Source organism: Lactuca saligna, chromosome 1 (assembly GCF_052625555.1).
Source record: "Lactuca saligna cultivar CGN05327 chromosome 1, ASM5262555v1, whole genome shotgun sequence".
Classification (NCBI taxonomy): Eukaryota; Viridiplantae; Streptophyta; class Magnoliopsida; order Asterales; family Asteraceae; genus Lactuca; species Lactuca saligna.
The window spans coordinates 143574050-143592931 of NC_136417.1; the positions used below are offsets into that span (position 1 = coordinate 143574050).

Here is an 18882-nt window from a genome sequence, read left to right on the forward strand (position 1 = left end):
TGAAGTTTAGACTGATAGGTTTCGGTTGTGGGTAGTATATTGATGGATTTGGGTTTTGGTTGTAGTTTTGAGAGTTTCCAATTTGAGTGGTTCTTTCTGGATGTTGCGTCTTACAGCTCTAGTTGCGGTTGAGTATTTTTCAAGTTATTGGGATGTTTATTCGTAGTTGTGAGTTTCCGAGTGATCTCTCAGCTTCTCTGTATAAGTGCCTTGATTTCGAAGGGATTAGAGAGAGCTTGTGTAATATGTTGACATTAACTTCAGAGATTCTAACCAAGACAGGTTTCGAGGATGAAATCCAGTTTAAGTGGGGGAGAGTTGTAACATCCTATTTTGAGAAGTTTCTTCTTTCAGGATTGTGGAAAATAAATGGATCAAGTAAAGGTATTGGGCTTCAAAGGAATGGGGTTTAGACCTTAATGGATGATGATAATGTTGGATAAGTGATTAAAGCCTTGGTTTGTGTCTTGGAGTCAAAGGATAAAATGGGAAAAATAATGTTTTAGAATTCTTTCATGAATTATGGTTTTTAGTTTGACATGTGTTAAGCCAAAGTTAACTAGATAGAAGTATAGGGCTCATCAATACCTTTCCATGAATATAAAGATCATCGAAAACGAAGTTGAAACGAAGAAGTTATGATTGTTTGAATTTGGATTGAAATTAGGTAAAAACCCGTTCTCACGAGGTGAGAAGTAATTCTCACAACGTGAGAGTGCTCACGAGGTGAGAATATATTCTCATGACATGAGAACTATGCAGCCCAAAGCCCACAAAATTTTTAGGGTTTTCAAGGTATTTAAAGGTAATGATTCATGTTTTAGGGTATTTTCTTATCCTCCATCATATCTAGAACCTCTTGGGAGAAACCCTAGCCTTTATTTTCAAGATTTGAGCCTCCCCTCTCCTCTTTCTCATCCATTTTTGAAGTTTTTGGTGGTTTTGGAGAAATGTCTTCATGCAACATTGATCCTTAAAGCTTGGCAATTGGAGATCTTAACTCTCACCTACCTTCTAGACCTTTTGTAAGTTATAAAGTTCCAAGCTTTATTGCATATTCATCTTGGATCTAAGTGTATTTGTTGTATTGGTCTATTTTAATGAGTTTTTTGTGAGAGTTGGGAATAAAGTTTGCAACTTTATTACTCTCCAAGGTCCCAAGAGCATTGTATGTTTCAGATCTAGACTCCAACACCCTTTTGATCAGTTTAGAATGTTTTCTTGGACCTCTTAGACTAGGAAAGTTTTGATCTTTTGCCTTCCCTTTCAGTCGTGCAAGTTATTTTGGTCATTTAGGTTATTTTGGGGTAATAAATTTTAGATCTTGGAAGTTTGAGACGTTATTATGGATAAAGTTGGAAACTCTATCTATATATACATCATCTTGATTCAGTTCTGAAAATTAGAGTCTTGGACTTAATGGATTGAGTTGAGAAAGATGCATTTTAGGTTCCCATTCGAGACTTAAATTTAGATCTTGGTTGTTTGGATCATCCTAATGAATAAATTTGGAAAATTTATCCATTATGAAGCTATTAAGAACGATAAAAACGTGATCTTGGTCCTTATACCCCTTCCATACAATAGTCATGATGTCTTAATGGATTATTAAGTTAGGGTTTTAGCTTTTGGACCTTGTCTAGCTTTAGAAAGTCATAAAGGGGGGAACTTTATGACTTAGAGCAATGTTTAGGACTATATATGGGTTTTGGATGAAAGGACTTAAGAGAATAAGCACTTAATGAAAAAGTATCATCTTACCGAGTATGTTGGCCATACTTCTAAGTGCGTTGCATGTACTCGTATGGAGTCCAATTTTTGGGTAGTGATTACGACATGCATACGATCTGAGTATGTTGGGCGTACTCAGCTTGAAGTTTGACTTCTTTACTTATTAACTTTAAGCTTTGACCATGGTTTTGACCAAAGGGTATTTTGGGTATATTGGACAATAGTTTGAGACAAGGTCATTGTTTGTGGTACAGGTAACCTGTGGAATTAGTATACGGAGCTATGTTGTGTTCAGGTATCTTTCAGAATGAGAGGTGAGTTTTCCTCACTATACTTGTGGGTCGAAGGCACCAATGTCAGCCTATTAGGTTATGTATCCTGATATATAGGATGTTATTATGTTGTAGTGATATGTTAGATCTGTATCCTTGTATATAGGATGTTACTATGTGGTATTGATCTGTAGATCTGCCTGTTTGTTTGCTGAATGGTTATATGTTTATCTAATGCATATGTTGATATAGTGTGGTTAGGTTGAGATTATATTGCTTTGTGTTGTCAGTCAACAAACCCAGGGCAATTCAACTGGGGGGTTGTGGGCAAGGGAAATCCAACCAGAAGGTTGTGGGCCAGGGATAATCCAACCGGTAGGTTGTGGACCCAGTATGTAGTATGTATGGAAATCCAATTGGGAGGTTGTGGGCTAGGGAAATCCAAATAGAAGGTTGTGGGCTAGGAGTAATCCAACCAGGAGGATGTGGACCCAAGGGTATTCCAGTACGATGATTGATTAGACCTAGCATGCATGGTGGTATATGTTATATGTCGATCTATAGATCTGTCTGTTTGTTTGCTGACTGGTTATATGTTTATCTGATGCATATGTTGATATAGTGTGGTTGGGTTGAGATTGTATTGCTTTGTGTTGTCAGTCAACAAACCTAGGGCAATTCAACCGGGGGGTTATGGGTCAGGAAAATCCAACCAGAAGGTTGTAGGCTAGGGATAATCCAATCGGTAGGTTGTGGACCCAAGATGTAGTATGTATGGCAATCCAATTGGGAGGTTGTGGGCCAGGGCAATCCAACTAGAAGGTTATGGGCTAGGAGTAATCCAACCAGGAGGATGTGGACCCAAGGGTATTCCAGTCCGATGACTAATTAGACCTAGCATGCATGGTAGTATATGTTATATGTCGATCTGTAGATCTATCTGTTTGTTTGCTGACTAGTTATATGTTTATCTGATGCATATGTTAATATAGTGTGGTTAGGTTGAGACTGTACTGCTTTGTGTTGTCAGTCAACAAACCCAGGGCAATCCAACCGGGGGGTGTGGGCCAGGGAAATCCAACCAGAAGGTTGTAGACCCAGTATGTAGTATATATGGCAATCCAACCAGGAGGTTGTGGGCCAGGGCAATCCAACTGGAAGGTTGTGGGCTAGGAGTAATCCAACCAGGAGGTTGTAGACCCAAGGGTATTCTAGTCTGATGACTGATTAGACCCGCATGCATGATAGTATATGTTATATATTTGTGTGGTGGTACTTTGGGGGAACTCACTAAGCTTTGGCTTATAGTTTCGGTTTATTGCTTCAGGTATTTCAGATGATCGTGGCAAGGCGAAGGCGTGATCGTACACATCCTTAGATGATATGTTTTTGGAGATTTTATGATACACTGTTCTTGGGGATATTTGTATTTGATACTTGATTTTAATATGGGTTTTGTTCGAAAACAATGGTTTCTCTTAATTTAAAAATGAAAGGAACATCAAGATGCAAACTTTATACCTCTTGGAGAATGTTGATGAAGAGCAAAGTCTGGATCTACAAGCTTGAAGCTCAACAGTGCTTCTCCAATGGACTCCTTCACAAATACACACCAAAAACCACACTTAAGGCTTCAAACTCACACATAGAGTCTAGGGTTTCTATGTGACTGAATGAGAGGGTGAAGGCTAAGTATGGAAAAGGCATCAATGAGTTTAGGCCTTTAAATAGGCTCATAACTCCCAAAATTAGGGTTTTGGAACTAGCGCTCCTACGCTCTACGTAGTTATTTGTAAGCCTCACGTAGGGCATTAAGCCCCCGTATCCAGCTTCCCTCCTACATCATGTGTAGGACCAAACTCCCCAAAGTTAAAGCTTAAAAAAAATAAAAGAACATACCTGAGGATATGGGTGTTACAAGGTTAGTGAGAAGAAAGCCCTAAGTTACATTTGATGAGCATTCAATGCATATACTTAATTATCATGACCATTGAGATCAATTACTAGATTAAGTCCTACATAATATGAACTTAATAACTAAATTATAGATGACTAGTTAACATGAACATTGTAATTAAATTCCTTAATACCATAGGCTTAGTGATCAGACCAAGAGATCTAACCAATATAGGAATCATTGAACTCTAATCAATAACCATTACACTTTATATGAATCCATCATGATGGCTAGGTGAATCGAATCTAAGTGAGTATTTTTTTTTTTTAATCTTTGTTTTCTATATTCGTTGTGCATATTGACTGCTAGCAGTTTTAAAATCAAATTCCCATTTTAATTGCTTTTTCTATTGATTTTTCAATAATTAAGTCTTCTTACTGGCTCTACTATTCCTCAAGATTTCGACAACCCGTTTTTGCCTTAACTATAATACGATACAATGAGGTACATTTGTCTACTTGTGTAATAGTCTTCCAGTGATTACATTTATAAATTTAAAACCGATAGAAATTACACATCGGTGGTAGTGATGATGTTTGGTTTACCGGTGGAGGTGGGGTTGTGGTTGTGAGAGTGTGTCCGGGAGGGGGAGAGACAGAGAAAATGTAGTGTGATGGTGGATGGTGTGGGGTCGTTTTCCATTTTACATGTTAAATATTTAAAATTAAATGAAAAACATTATAAAAGGAGTAACTGAAAAATGAATTAGCCATTTTGTTTTAACAGAGACCAAATCCACAAGGAAAACCTCCTAAAATGGCCAAAAACTTCGAAAATGTACATCTATATTTGCATTTTCTCTTAAATTAAAAATAACAATGTATATCTATTTATATCTGGTCCAATACAAGTCAAAGGCACTCGTCGGCTCCATGAAGTCGTAGCAAGTCCTTTAAGATTTAAGAAGTTGTCATTCTAATAATATTTGCAACATTTCAAATTAAAACAAATAAGTGACTAAATAACTTTCAAAAAGACTAAAACCATGACATAATGTTATTTATACACAATTGACACATACAAAGCTCATAATTCATATTCATAACTTATACAACGGAGCAACTATAGCTTTACATGTTGCTACAAATCAAAAAACACGATCACAAGATCAAATTAACTTTTAGAATGATCTTGTGTCGATAGATACCACTTCAAAACGATCATTTGAAGATGTACTCAAAAAACGTGTATCGCTCTTAACAGTAGCCGAATATTGAGTGTTGATGCTACTTCCCGTGTGTCCAGCCTGATTTCCATCCCTCATCGTTTGGAATCTCAAATCTTCAAAATAGCGACCTACTTCCGGGGTTATTTCTGGGATACATGTTATGCCTTCAAGCATGCTCACTACCTCAGACATTGTTGGCCTTATTGATGGAGATCCACTTGTGCACAATAACGCCACTTTCACCACGTTTTCTGCTTCCTCTTTGTTGATTTTAAATTCCAACCTTTCATCAAATAGTTCATCGTAATTTTTACGAGTTTGCAAACGATAAGCCTGCAATATCAATAGTGTTTTTTTACAACTTTTTAGTATAAATTGTAACACTTGTAGATTTTAGCAAAATTGAAGCACCAAAACAACTGATGAGCACACCAAATAGACCAGAAACAAAGCAAAATAACCTAGTATATGTTCCTTGAACATCTAAGATTTATCACTTATCCTATAAGCGTAGTATTTTCAGTACTTAATTCTATTACCCTCAAACTATAATACCTTTTCAGATAGATCTTCATATAATTTTTATTTGTTTTTAGAAGGCTTGTTTTGGAAGGTCGATTATGATTCTGAAACCCCACCACTCTTGTCCAACAGAAATGGTTTAAAGCATTGAAACTTTGAATTGATAGGAATTGTTTACTTTCAACACAAGTTAATGATCATGCTAAATGTTCATAAATAACTTTATTTGTTCCATGAAAATGTTACATATGCTTTTAGACACTAAAAGAAAAAAACAAAGGAATCATGTGGACTTAAACCAATCCAATAATTCTGCTTATAATGATAATTTTCCAAAAACGAAAACTAGTAAATTTCATTTAACATCCCGAAAACCAAAAGTATTGTGATTTTCCAAAACCAAAAAGTGAAGATAGGTAGGGATATGGAATAGTACCCATTCTAGAAGACAAACACTATCGTTGTTTGGTATGTATTTGTTGTTGTTCTTTCCACTCACAATTTCCAAAGCCACAACTCCAAAGCTGTATACATCCGCCTTGTCACTCAAGTGACCCCAAAGTGCGTATTCTGGTGCCATGTATCCTCTGCAATTTTTTTTTCAAGATTCAAGAACCATGTTTTGTTTTGCATTTAAGCCATGTTTAAGGAAGAGAAAGAATTACATTGTTCCAGCTACTCGTGTGCTGACATGAGTATGCTCATCCTCATCTAGCCTAGCCAATCCAAAGTCTGATATTTTTGGATTAAGATCTTTATCAAGAAGGACATTAGTAGCTTTGATGTCCCTATGCACAATTTTTAGCCTTGATTCTTCATGAAGAAAAGCTAAACCTCTAGCAATTCCAACACAAATCTTAAACCTTGTTGCCCAATCCAACATTAAACTACTTTTACTCGAACCTGCATATATGTAACATATATCTTGAGTTAATAGCAAATAAACCAATCAAAATTGGGAGCAAGAATAAAGCAATAAAAAGTGATGTTACCATTGATTAATGTTACTTTAAATTTAAGTTACACAAATACCTGCAAAAGTTTGGGTTACCTAAAAGATGCATCTAACACCCGTGAAAAATAGGCACATCCATGTGTATACATGGATGCAGACTTTTTTTATTGAATAAGTTCAAATAATATTATTAAATCGAAATATGCGTTACAGTAGATTAGCAATTTCATCACACATGTTAGACTTTTTTTTTTTTGATAAATAACCCTCCTTTGTAGCTTTCCAATCGTTTTGAAATATTAGCTTCCTATAACATCTATCGTTTTTATCATATGTCAAAATGCACACACTTATCTTATAATACATACAAGTTGGAATTTCCAAAATGATTGATTTCACAATACAATACAATATGATGACAAAGTATCTGCTAAATTTTGAAATTTACTAACTGGTTGAGCAAGATAGAAAAATTAATTGCATACAAGTGATTAGTAGCTAATTATAATGACAGAAGTATAAGGAGTGAAAGTGGATTGGTTCTCTCTTCCCATTATAATATTGTAATATTTGTTACTTTAAAAAACCATTAGTACAAGTTTCATAATTGGAGGGTGTAGCTGAGTCCATTAAGTATTTTATGCATTAAGTTCATCAAGTTAAAAAGAAACAACACCTAAGAGTTCAGTGGCTAAATCGATAAGATGGTAAAAAAGCGTTGTGCTTTTCTGTATTTTGTCATTATATGAAAATGAAAACCAGGTAATGTGAAAACTGTTCATTATAAACAGACAATAAAGTGCAATTTTTTGTCCCACACAAAAAAAAAGGTGGAAATACGATTATTCTAAGATAAAAGACTCACCAAAGAGAGCATTTGCAAGGCTATTGTTTTCCAGATACTCGTATACTAGCAACAGTTGATCTTCTTCAACACAACATCCATAAAGCTTCACAAGATTTGGGTGTTGTAAGCATGATATCACACCAATTTCTGTTAAAAACTCACGATTTCCTTGCCTTGAACGAGATGAAAGCTGTTTTACAGCAACTACAGTGCCATCACGTAACGTACCCTGCATCATAGAGTAATTTTACAGTTTTAGTCCCCCTATATCTTTAAAAAGAAAAAAAAAAATTCCCCAGACTTCAAATCCGTTTAAAAATAGGTGTCCATGTAAAATAACCATTTGGTCCAAATTTCTCAAGATAGGACGAAGGTGAGGGCAAAATGGTCATTTTACATGGATGCAATAATCTTTTTTAAATGGCATTAGAGTCAGGTACAAAAAGGTTAAAGAAACAGTGAAATAAGGATCGAAAATGTATAACGATTCTTTCTTGGACAAAAAACAGTAATGTACGATTATAAATAACACCACAAATCCAGAGTGTTTTTTGAAAGATTATTGCCTTGAAAACAGGTCCGAATCCCCCTTCTCCAATTTTGTGTGAAGCATCGAAGTTGTTTGTAGCAGTGTTCAGTTGTTTAAAGGAAAACGATACTGTTTTCAACTCCACCCCTTCAAAATCTGCTCAAGAGAGTATGCAATGGATCATTTACATAAACAAAGATATCATTTATATTACTGTTATTGTAAATCAATTCACACCTTTATTATTCCTTTTTCTTTCTTTTGGAGACCTTTTCCACCACAAAACAGTCAAGATTATCAACACAAGACACAGCCCCACAATTGCAAAACCAACATACTTAATTTTGTTTGTCTTCTTCCCAGGAATTGAACAAATTTTAGAATCTGCACGCAAAAGAGTTCACTAATAAACATGAAAGTAATAAACCACACAAGAATATAAACAGTGCAAAAGTTTATTATAAAGAAACTGGTTTCCAAAATGCTTCATTAAACATGATTGACCTATTTAAACCACATTAATTAAGCAGATAGGATTTACTCACATGGGTTAACAGAGATAGCTGATACAAGGGGCCCATAACGCCCTCTTTTGGGAAAACGTGTTGTCCCTTTACCAGCCCAATAAAAGCGAATCTCTAAGATGTTATTTGTCACACTTGCATTGAAAGGTAGAACAAGTGGCATTCTTATTCCAACCATATCTTCTATATTGAAGTCCTTCTTCACAAGTTGTCCCTGAATCACATACAAATTCAGCTACCAATTCTATATATATAAATAACCAAGTGTGACATGCATGTCAATTAATTGGTTAAATGCGAGAAAAAGAAACGTGCTTTTATTGACTTGTTTATCACAACATCCTACTTTTATTTCTTCCTATTATAAATTGTATTCGAAAAATCTATCCAATTATAGCAATTTCATCCCAATACAAAGCAAATTTCGGTGCTATAATTGGATGTATATTTCAAAGCATAATTTCCTAATAAGAAAAAAAATTGGAAGTACAATGCTATACCCAGGTAGATTTTTCAAAATACAATGCTTCAATAAGAAAAATAATTATAAGTAGAAGACAAAATTGCAAAAAATGTGAATAAGGACCAACTTTCCAAAGGTTTGTCATTTTATGTGGATAAGGTCCAAACCTTTGGAAATTTGGATATTTGGTCCTTTTTTAACCACCGTTTGTTTGTGTCTGTTAAACCCCTCACGTGCATTGCACATGAGGGCATAATTGACTTTTTACACAAGGGACCATTTTTGCAATTGTTGAACTAATAAATGCAGACCTTCCCCTACGTTCAGTTTGAAATTGTTCTTCTTTCTTCTCTTGTGAAAAGACAATTATGCCCTCATGTGCAATGCACGTGAGGGATTTAACAAATGGTGGTTAAAAAAGGACCAAATATCCAACTTTCCAAAGGTTTGGACCTTATCCACATAAAATGACAAGCCACAAGGACCATTTTTGCATTTTTGTCAAAGTAGAATGATATAAGCAAGCCATAAATAATGAAAGTACAATGCTATTTCTTGCATTTATCCGATTATCACCTGAATATAGATATCGAATACCCGTCTGCCAAGGCTTCTATACGTACTATCATTCGTATACTGTATTTCCGCAAAGTGAAGATCAACAATATAATCCCCATTTTCCAAACAATAGCTGATATAAGTAAATGAGAGTGGTGAAACCCGAGCTGTTGTGTAAATGGAACCTAAATTTGTTGAATTTTGCAAAGATTCTACATAACGGTTTGTTTGAATATTGTCATCAAGAAAGTCTCCAGTGCTACTAAGTCCCCAGTTATTACTGGTTCTATGAAAACTTCCAGCCCCACCATCAAATGATGCATCTCCTTCAAAAACAACATCCACACCATTTTCTTTTACCCTAACATCATCTCCTCCACTATTAACGTGTAACGAACATCCATCTGACATAAATGAAATAATATCATTAAGGGTTAAATCAAAGAAATAGCAACCTACTTTCATCGACTTGTTTCTTGTAGCATACTACTTTCAAGTCTTCCTATTACAAAGTTTCACTGCTATATTGTCTTGATTTAAAAAAAAAATCAAAATTGTAATGCTATAAACGGGTAGATTTTAAAAGTGCAATCCTTTCATAAGAAGAAGGTGAAAGTAGAATGTCGCAATAGAAAGAAATGAAATTAGAATGCTACAATACACATATAAAGGAAAGTACACTTCATTTTATTGCATTCATCACTATCATTAATATCAATATAGAGATAAACATGAATGGTGCATAAAAAAGAAAGACTTCAAAGGTTTAGGCTCCAATAGAAAGAGCTTACATCTAGGACATGTGGCATCCCTTATGCATGGCAGTATATCCTGTCTATTAATGATGTAAACGTAAGAGAGAGATAAACATAAATGTTGACTTTTCAAATAATATTCTCACGATGCACATAATCGGAAGTAGATTAGACTTGCCTTAGAATTATAGTTTCATATATTTATTGACTTTCGTCTACACAAATTACAAGTGGATATTTTTATATTTTCTACTGGGTTTTATATATTTATTTTGTTAAAATGCAAGAGATAGCAACGAACTATCATTGATTTGATTATTATAGCATCCTACTTTCATTACTTCCTATTATAACATTGTAATTTGAAAGATCTACCCAATTATAGCAATGACATTCAAATCCAAATCAAATCTCAGTGCTATAATTGGATAAATAATTAGAAGTATAATATTAGCCCTATTAAAATTTAAAAAAAAAAAACACTTCGATTGATTTGTTTACAATAGCACCCTACTTTCATGTCTCCCTATTACAAAATTGTAATTTGAAAATGCTACCCAAATACCCAATTATAGCAAACTTCATATGAATATAAAGCAAGTTCACTTCTACAATTAGATAGAATTTTCAATGTATAGGTCTTAATAAAATGATAACTAAAAGTATAATATTATAACTGGGTGGATTTTTCAAAGTAAAATGCTTTAATAAGAAAAAAAAATGAAAGTAAATCGTTGTAATAGAAAGAAATGAAAGTCAGATGCTATAATACACGAATAAAAAAAAGTCAGCTGCTATTTCTTGCATTTAACACAATATAGATAGACTTACAATGTGTCCCCCGAACTCTTAAACAAATTGATGTATAGATTCCTGAAACCAACACAAAGATGGATCAACATTACAAACTTGAGAAATGCAAAAAATGGTATACAAAAGTAAAAATATAAAACTAATTGAGAAGCATTCTCACATGTTTGGTTGGCATGTGGGTCGATCTGGCCCTTGCCATGTGAAATTGTTGTAGGACAGATCACTAATCAATGTGAAAATAAAACACTTCATGAGCTAATTTGGTGAGGTATTCATATATATAATCATATATGTGTATATCAATATCCTTTTTCCTCTTATGAGCCATATGAGAATGCTATAACATCCATGAAAAAGACATACATGGTAGCTCCTTCGATCAAGAGTGTGTTGGGTATAGCTCCACTTAGCATGTTGCCTGTCAAAAACCTATTTACACCACATCCATCACATGGTTATCAATCATGAAACAGACCAAATGTTAAAAACATACAAAATACTAACAAACCAACCACAAGAACACATATCACATTATGGGAATAACTGAATAACCCTTTTGCAGATACATATGGATGCATGCATGTATGTACATGTATAGTTGTATACATAAGAGGACAAAGTTTAAAACATCCTCAAAATTTGAATTGGTTATACTTACACATAACGCAAGCTCCTACCAACAATGTCATTCGATATTTCCCCTACCAACTTGTTAAAGCTTACATCCCTGTTAAGTTCACAACAAAAAGGATACAAATGAATATATATATATATATATACATATATTGACTTCAAAAATCAGAAGCAAACTGGACAAAATTATAGTACGTGCCATGTCATTTTCAAACTGGCAAAATGCAAGAAATAGCAATGTACTTTCATTTATTCGTTTATTGTTTTTCAACTTCTATTTTTTTTTATAAATATAATCTAGCCACTTATAGCAGTGTACTTCCAACTTTTTTCTTATTAAGAAATTATACTTTGAAAAACATACCAAATTACAGCAATGGCAAATGCTTTGTATTGGGATGACATTGCAATGATCGGGTTAGATATTTCAAAGTACAATGTTGTAATAGGACCAATGAAATAGGGTCATATAATAACAAAATATATGAAAGTACTTTTGCTATTATTGCATTTAACTTTTTTTTAAAATAGAGAATAATAAGGCTACCTAATTACACATTATATTCCAACAAAATACACAGTCCAGACACACCTCATAATCTTAGTATACAAATGGATAGAATCATCACATGTGATGTGCTACTTACAATAATTGAAGATCTCTTCTTTGCCAAATATAAGCAGGTATCTCTCCAGAAATGTTGCAGCCCCTCAACACACTGAACTCCAAGAAAAAACAAAGTGTAAATCAAATAGTAATAACTGTAAGTGTTGCATATATTGTAATTATAAGTTCTCTAATATGAGCTGAGTACCTCACAATATCAATGAATAAAAAAAATTTCTAGATAAAATTATAGCAATTAATATACCAGAAGCATTACATACACTGTTAGTAAACCGATAGCATTATCTAAAGGAGGGAATCTCTGAGTTGGTCCACTTATTTCAGATATCCTCCTGCAAAAAAAAAAAAAAAGCACATGTCATAGTCGCGTTGCATAACACCAAAAAAAAAAGAAACAGATCATATCCAGAATGGTTAAATACAAGAGATAGTAACGTACTTTTATTTATTTGTTTATTATAGAATCCTAATTTCATTTCTTCTTATTACACAACATCTTACTATGAAAAACAAAGCAATTTTCAATGCTATGATTGGGTAGATTTTCAAAGTACAAATGTCATAAATAGAAATCACTAGAATGTTATTCAAAAGCAAATAACAGCAGTATTTAGTATTTAGTATTTACACTTACACATCACTTAAATTATGAAGAAGGGATATGTTTGAAGGAATTGGTCCCTGAAGCCCAGTTCCAATCATTTCTCTTTGAAACAAATATACAGAAAAGGTTAATGAAAATAATATTAAATCTCAATATGCATTATGAATTATCAATGGAAATTGATCTTACAGTTTACTGAGTTGCCTCCAATTCTGTATGAAATCAGGTATCGACCCACTGAAGTTGTTGTCACTTACCCTACTGTAATATAAGAAATTTTTTCTCAGTTAAAATGAAACCTTCAAAATCGTTGTGAAAACAAAACTAACCCCACCTTTCCAAAAACAAAGATTTTTTTACGTGAAACAGACGACTTCTCATCTTTAAATTGATGTAAATTTTATAATTTGATACAAAAGCTGCACGTATATAAAAGGGCTAAATGAAAGAAATAGCAATGTGCTTTCAATTATTTGTGTATTAGCATCCTAATTTCATTTCTTGCTATTACAACATGGTACTTTTTTTTCATATTAACGAATTGTACTTTGAAAAATCTACCATTTATAGCATTGTACTTCCAAATTTTCTTATTAAGACATTAAATTTTGAAAAATCCAACCCAATTATAGCAGTGAAAATTGATTTGTAATATAAGCCAATTGACAATAGTGTTAGAATGCAAGAAAAAGCAATGTTATTGATTTGTATATATTCCTAATTATAGCAATGCAATCTAAATACAAATCAAATTTCCTTGTTATAAAAAGAAAAAAGTTGAGTGTATGATGCTATAAGTTGGTAGACTTGCAAGCTATATAATGCCATAGTAAGAAAAAAAATGAAAGTACAATCCTGCAATACACAAAGAAATGAAAATATGTTCCTATTTCTTGCTTTTAGCCCTTGAAAATATACTCGTTTGATTGGTAAAAAGATCAATAGATTTGATTTTGAATACACAGGATAAAAGTTTTTACAAATCTGTTAAACTTCTCAGTTCAGCAAAGGAAGCTGGCAACATCCCTGTCAACCGGTTTGAAGACAAGATCCTGAAATTATTATCATAAAAAAAACATATTAAACAAATAGTAGATTAGTTGAAGAACAAAGAAAATGGGAGGAAATCAGTCTTACAATGCTTGTAAATTAATCAATTTCCCAAGATCAGAAGGAATAGTCCCAGAAAAGTTGTTTGCTTCAAGGTTCCTTTTTAAAAATTAAAATCAGTAGTTACAATATAAGTATACATAGCAATACTAAGCAAATGTTTTCCATAAGGTCAAAATGCAAGGAAATGGAAACACACTGTCATTTATTGGTATATTATAATTTAATGATCTATGGAACTTGAATGTAGAATGAGAAAAGAAGAAACACCAAAAAAGAAATTTAATTAATAAATAAATAAGACGTACAAATATGTCAAAGTTGTAATATTCCCAAGTTCCCCTGGTATTTCCCCGGATAAGCGGTTTCCAAGAACAGATCTGCATCAGAAACTGCGGTCAAAAGCTATGAAAAGATAAAACTAAGGTGGGGCAATGACTCTCAATCTCTCATTTATGAAAAAGACTTAAATGCCCTCCTCATCCTTATCATTAAAAGTAGCCCTAGAAAGCTTCTCTTATCATTGAGAACAAGTCCATCTCTCAGCTTTTTCCACTTTTTTTGGTGGGACACAAAATTGAAACTTTTGTCTTATTGCATTAGTAAACAGTTACAGTCACGTCACAGTCACAGTCACAGTCACAGTCACAGTCCCAGTCCAATGCACGCCACACACAAAACAAATGGTTATGTTATGTCATGTCATGTGTAGCAAATGAGGCCAAAAAAAATAATAATAATAAAGTATGTAAAGTTTCACATTGATTGCAACTGCGTTGAGCCCAATTCAGATGGAATCTTGCCACCAAGGTAATTGTAAGCGAAATCACTGCAAAGGAAGCACGATGTATTAGTTTCACTACATGTCAAATCATATTGAAATAGTTGTCCGCTTCATCTAAAAAATCACTTACATAGTTTGAAGATAAGGAAGGTTTATGAGTTCACGTGGAAGAACACCATTAAGACTATAAAACTTATGTACGCTGCATTAAATGGAATATCCAAAGAATCTTTGAGAACCAAAACGACAAACAAGAAGAGACGGTTGTGGTAGATATATTGTTATTAGATTATTACTAACAATCAAAAAGGAAATAGTTCTCTTTTAACTTACAGTTAAATGCAAGAAATAGCAATGCACCTTTATTGATTTGTTTATTATAGCATCCTACTTTGAAATATCTACCTAATTGTAGCAATGTCTTCCAAATACAACGAAATTTTCTCTCCTATACTTCTAGATTTTTCAATTTATAATATGCCCTAGTAAGAAAAAGGAATTGTAGTTCTAATTTTTTTTCTTACTAGGGCATTATTCTTTGAAACATATATCCAATTATAGCAGTGAAGTTTACTTTATATTTAGATGACATTGTTAAAATTGGATAAATTTTTCAAGATACAACCTTGTACTAAGAAGAAATGAAAGTAGGATACTATATTAAAGTATTAAACAAATAAATAAAAGTAGGTTACTATTTCTTGCATTTAACCCTATTCTAAAAATATGGTAGAACATTGTTCGTGTTTCAAGCTAAAAAAAATACACTATTATAATATAATTGAAATAAAGAAAAAATAAGACAGGAACATTACAAGCTTACAACATGACAATCAGTGGAGTTATCATTGTTGCAGTCAATGTCACATTGGACCTTCGCATCGGCTTCGGGGTGGGGTTTTGGCATTTCAGAGATCAATTCAAGTTGACAAGAGTTACCATTCAACCTCCAATTTGTTGCACCCATTAAAGTCATAATTTCTTCAAGAGCTTCCACTGAAGGAGAATAAATAATTTGTAAAAAAGGTCATTCCGAAATGGCTAAAATGCATAAATTAACAATTTATTTGTGAATTATAACATTCTACTTTTGTTTAATTCTGTTACGGGGTTGTAATTTTAAATGTTTTTCTTTTTCGGTTACTTTTAGAATCTAGCTAACCATATCATTGTGCTTAGAATCTAGCTAACCATATCATTGTGCTTTTAATATTTTCTTATTTAGGACATTATATTTTGAAAATTCTACCTAAAACTAAAACTAACTGTTGTGATAATTTATCAACAACCCACTATCAACAGCTTACTAAGAGCCTCAAAATTCATGCTCAAAAGTCACAACTCATGTGGGGCCGGAAAAATTACATGGATCAAGCTCGATAGGATTTTAGGTCAAAATCAATGATGAATCCACTCATTTTTTGGGCATGGGAATTGAAACACATTTGATGATTTAGACTAGTTAGATAAAATCACTAGCAAAAATACAGATATGGGTCATCATTATAGTCACAATCATTTCATTTCAGTGCCGATTGAATAAAGTTATAAGAAAATTCTTCCAAAATCCGATCTACCTTCGTCCTGTGGAACCACGGAGTCTGCGAGTCTAATGAACAGAGTGAATTTCAGTGCTAGAAGAAGCAGGAACTCTGTTTTCCTCGTCGCCATCTTCTCTTTCGTGTGATGCGTAAGTGTATCCAACTCTAATTCATTGAAAATACGAAGACAAAGGAGTCAACAAAGAGTGCAAATGTGCCTGATTTAGGCCTACAAGTTTGAATAACAATAGCATTCGTTTTGAGTTCGGCACGGGTCTTCTACAAGTGGCTGTTATTCAAAGTTTTGGTGGGTATTCGACGATTAAAATAATCCTGGTGCTAGACGACAGTGTAAAAGCCATTGTGTTACTGTCTGTTGTTCCTTGGGATGGATCGTCGGCGTAAACCATAACATGCCAAAAATGGTTAGATAAACAAAAGCTCGTCAAAGAAAAAAAGGTATCTTTTAAACTATAAATTAGATTTGGTCTTAAACAATCCTTGGTAGATTTTTTTCCGTCAACTTTTAAACATTAAATATGTTTTTTTTGTTGTTTTTATTATGGAAGATTTTTTTCGTCAATTTTTAAACATTTTTTTTTGTTACTTTTAAACTATACAAAGACAAATGGTCATTGTAGTTTGCAAAAAAATTTACGTTTTGTCCCTATCTTTTGTGTTACATGTTGGGCATCCCTAACATTTGATTTTTTTTACACGTTTGGTCCTTCCTGAATATACCGTTAGCCATCATTGTTAAAAGAGTTCACATACTTGGCATGCTAGTGGTAATTTTGTCTTTTTAATTCATGGCGCCTAATATCAACCGGAGAAGTTCGATCATTTTCTTTTTCACGTTAAAAACACCAAAGAACGACGATCACTCTTTGGAAGACCCTAAAATCTAAGCATTTTCTACTCCGATAAACTCTTTTGAAGAAGGCAATGATGGTTAAATGGCAAATTAGAGCAGATATGGATGAAATTGACCTTAATGCTGCATGTGGTAACCAATTTATCTTGTTCGTTACATCCATTTTAATTATTAATGTAAGAGAAGAAAACTTAGATTTTGTTTCTCCACAGGTGCATATCTAAGAGTGTTCTCCATCAAGTTGCACTATAGAGAGAAAATACATCAAGGGAAAAGTCATATATATATATATATATATATATATATATATATATATATATATATATATATATATATTGATTTGCTGGATATGGATACATTTTGTGTTCACAACATTAATGAAATAATGGAGTCACTCGATTGTGTTGAGGAGGTTAAGTTGTTATACTATCACTTCAAAAAAACATTTTCAGATTTGGACATTGGTTTGTATGCCTTAGCCAGTAACTGTGATATTCATCATTTGAGTACATTCATAGGTAATCATAAGTTGATTGATGTTTATACTAAGCATGGTAAAACTATGCTACACATGCACTTTGTGTCCCCCAACCCAAATAAAAATAGGATACAATTAATTATTAAGACCCCTTATCTTGTAAAAGGCTTTTGTTAGAATGGACGGACTAAAAAACAGGGGATCATGGTGAAGGGGGTAATAAACAATTTAAAACAAGGGATGATAGTGAAGGGGGTAATGATCTACTTCAAAAAGGTGATTGTAGTGAAACAAGTAATGATCAGGTCCAAACACCAACTGTTGCAAGTAATGAAGTAGATAAAACACCCCATTATGATCAAGTCCAAACAAGGGTTTTTATTGAAGGATAAAATGATCAATTTCAAACACCACCTGTTATAGTTGGTGGAGTTCAAACACCTTATTTTATAGTTACTAATTACTTGAATATGGAAAACTTTATTGATGGAGTACCAACACCCCTTAAAGTTCAATTTTAAGAACCTCTTTTGATTTTGATAATAATGGATCTGATGTGGAAGAGAGCATTCAAAGTGAAGATAGTGGATGGTGTAAGGTCATACTGTATCACCCTGCTTCGAACCATTTCGTAATTCGAGTTCATGACCTGAAGATCAACTATCATAAGGCTTCGGGTCTTAGAGGAAAAAGATATTTAGACCCTTTGGATGTGGGTAAAGTAGATTAGGTGATCTAAGAGCTCGATTGGTGCTTTGGAGTCGAGGGTATAACCGTAAAGTGATAGTTCGAGCCTTTTATGAATTTTGGATTTAAGTTCGGAAAGTTTTAAGGCAAAGAAGAGTTGATAGGATTATAGAGCTTCTCATTACCTTTCCGTGGATATAAAGTGTTGGATCTATATGCTCAAAAATCATTATGGAGTTATATTGCTAATAATATATGATTATATAGGGTTGCACCTTTATCAAGTTGGCACATTTTGTATATTTATTATTAATGTGATTATTAATAAATACTATCGATTCTTGTATTTTAATTAGGAAATAATTATTGTTTTATGAAAATAATAAGTATAAGAGAGTATAAATAGTTATTATTTCATATGTTATGAATTAATAAGTCATGCACAATAT

At 33.2% G+C, this 18882-nt stretch overlaps 1 protein-coding gene across 2 annotated transcripts; it reads right to left on the reverse strand.

The window, feature by feature from the left end:
- Nucleotides 1-4934: 4934 nt before the first annotated feature.
- On the reverse strand, nucleotides 4935-16789 carry LOC145045029 (putative LRR receptor-like serine/threonine-protein kinase RFK1). 2 transcript variants are annotated; one of them, XM_078993381.1, is made up of 24 exons: nucleotides 16431-16789; nucleotides 15669-15849; nucleotides 14984-15055; nucleotides 14830-14898; nucleotides 14378-14449; nucleotides 14097-14168; nucleotides 13940-14011; nucleotides 13149-13220; nucleotides 12990-13061; nucleotides 12616-12687; nucleotides 12375-12446; nucleotides 11753-11821; nucleotides 11458-11523; nucleotides 11255-11317; nucleotides 11113-11154; nucleotides 10318-10361; nucleotides 9545-9930; nucleotides 8527-8719; nucleotides 8219-8365; nucleotides 8019-8137; nucleotides 7471-7681; nucleotides 6316-6553; nucleotides 6087-6237; nucleotides 4935-5461 (listed from the first exon to the last, which is right to left on the reverse strand). In XM_078993381.1, exons 1-24 carry the CDS (start codon nucleotides 16522-16524, stop codon nucleotides 5081-5083), a joined length of 3030 nt encoding a protein of 1009 aa, XP_078849507.1. In that variant the 5' UTR covers nucleotides 16525-16789; the 3' UTR covers nucleotides 4935-5080. The 2 variants fall into 2 exon arrangements, with proteins under 2 accessions (XP_078849507.1, XP_078849509.1); XM_078993383.1 differs by lacking the exon at nucleotides 16431-16789 and having other exon boundaries at nucleotides 15677-15775.
- Nucleotides 16790-18882: the final 2093 nt, after the last annotated feature.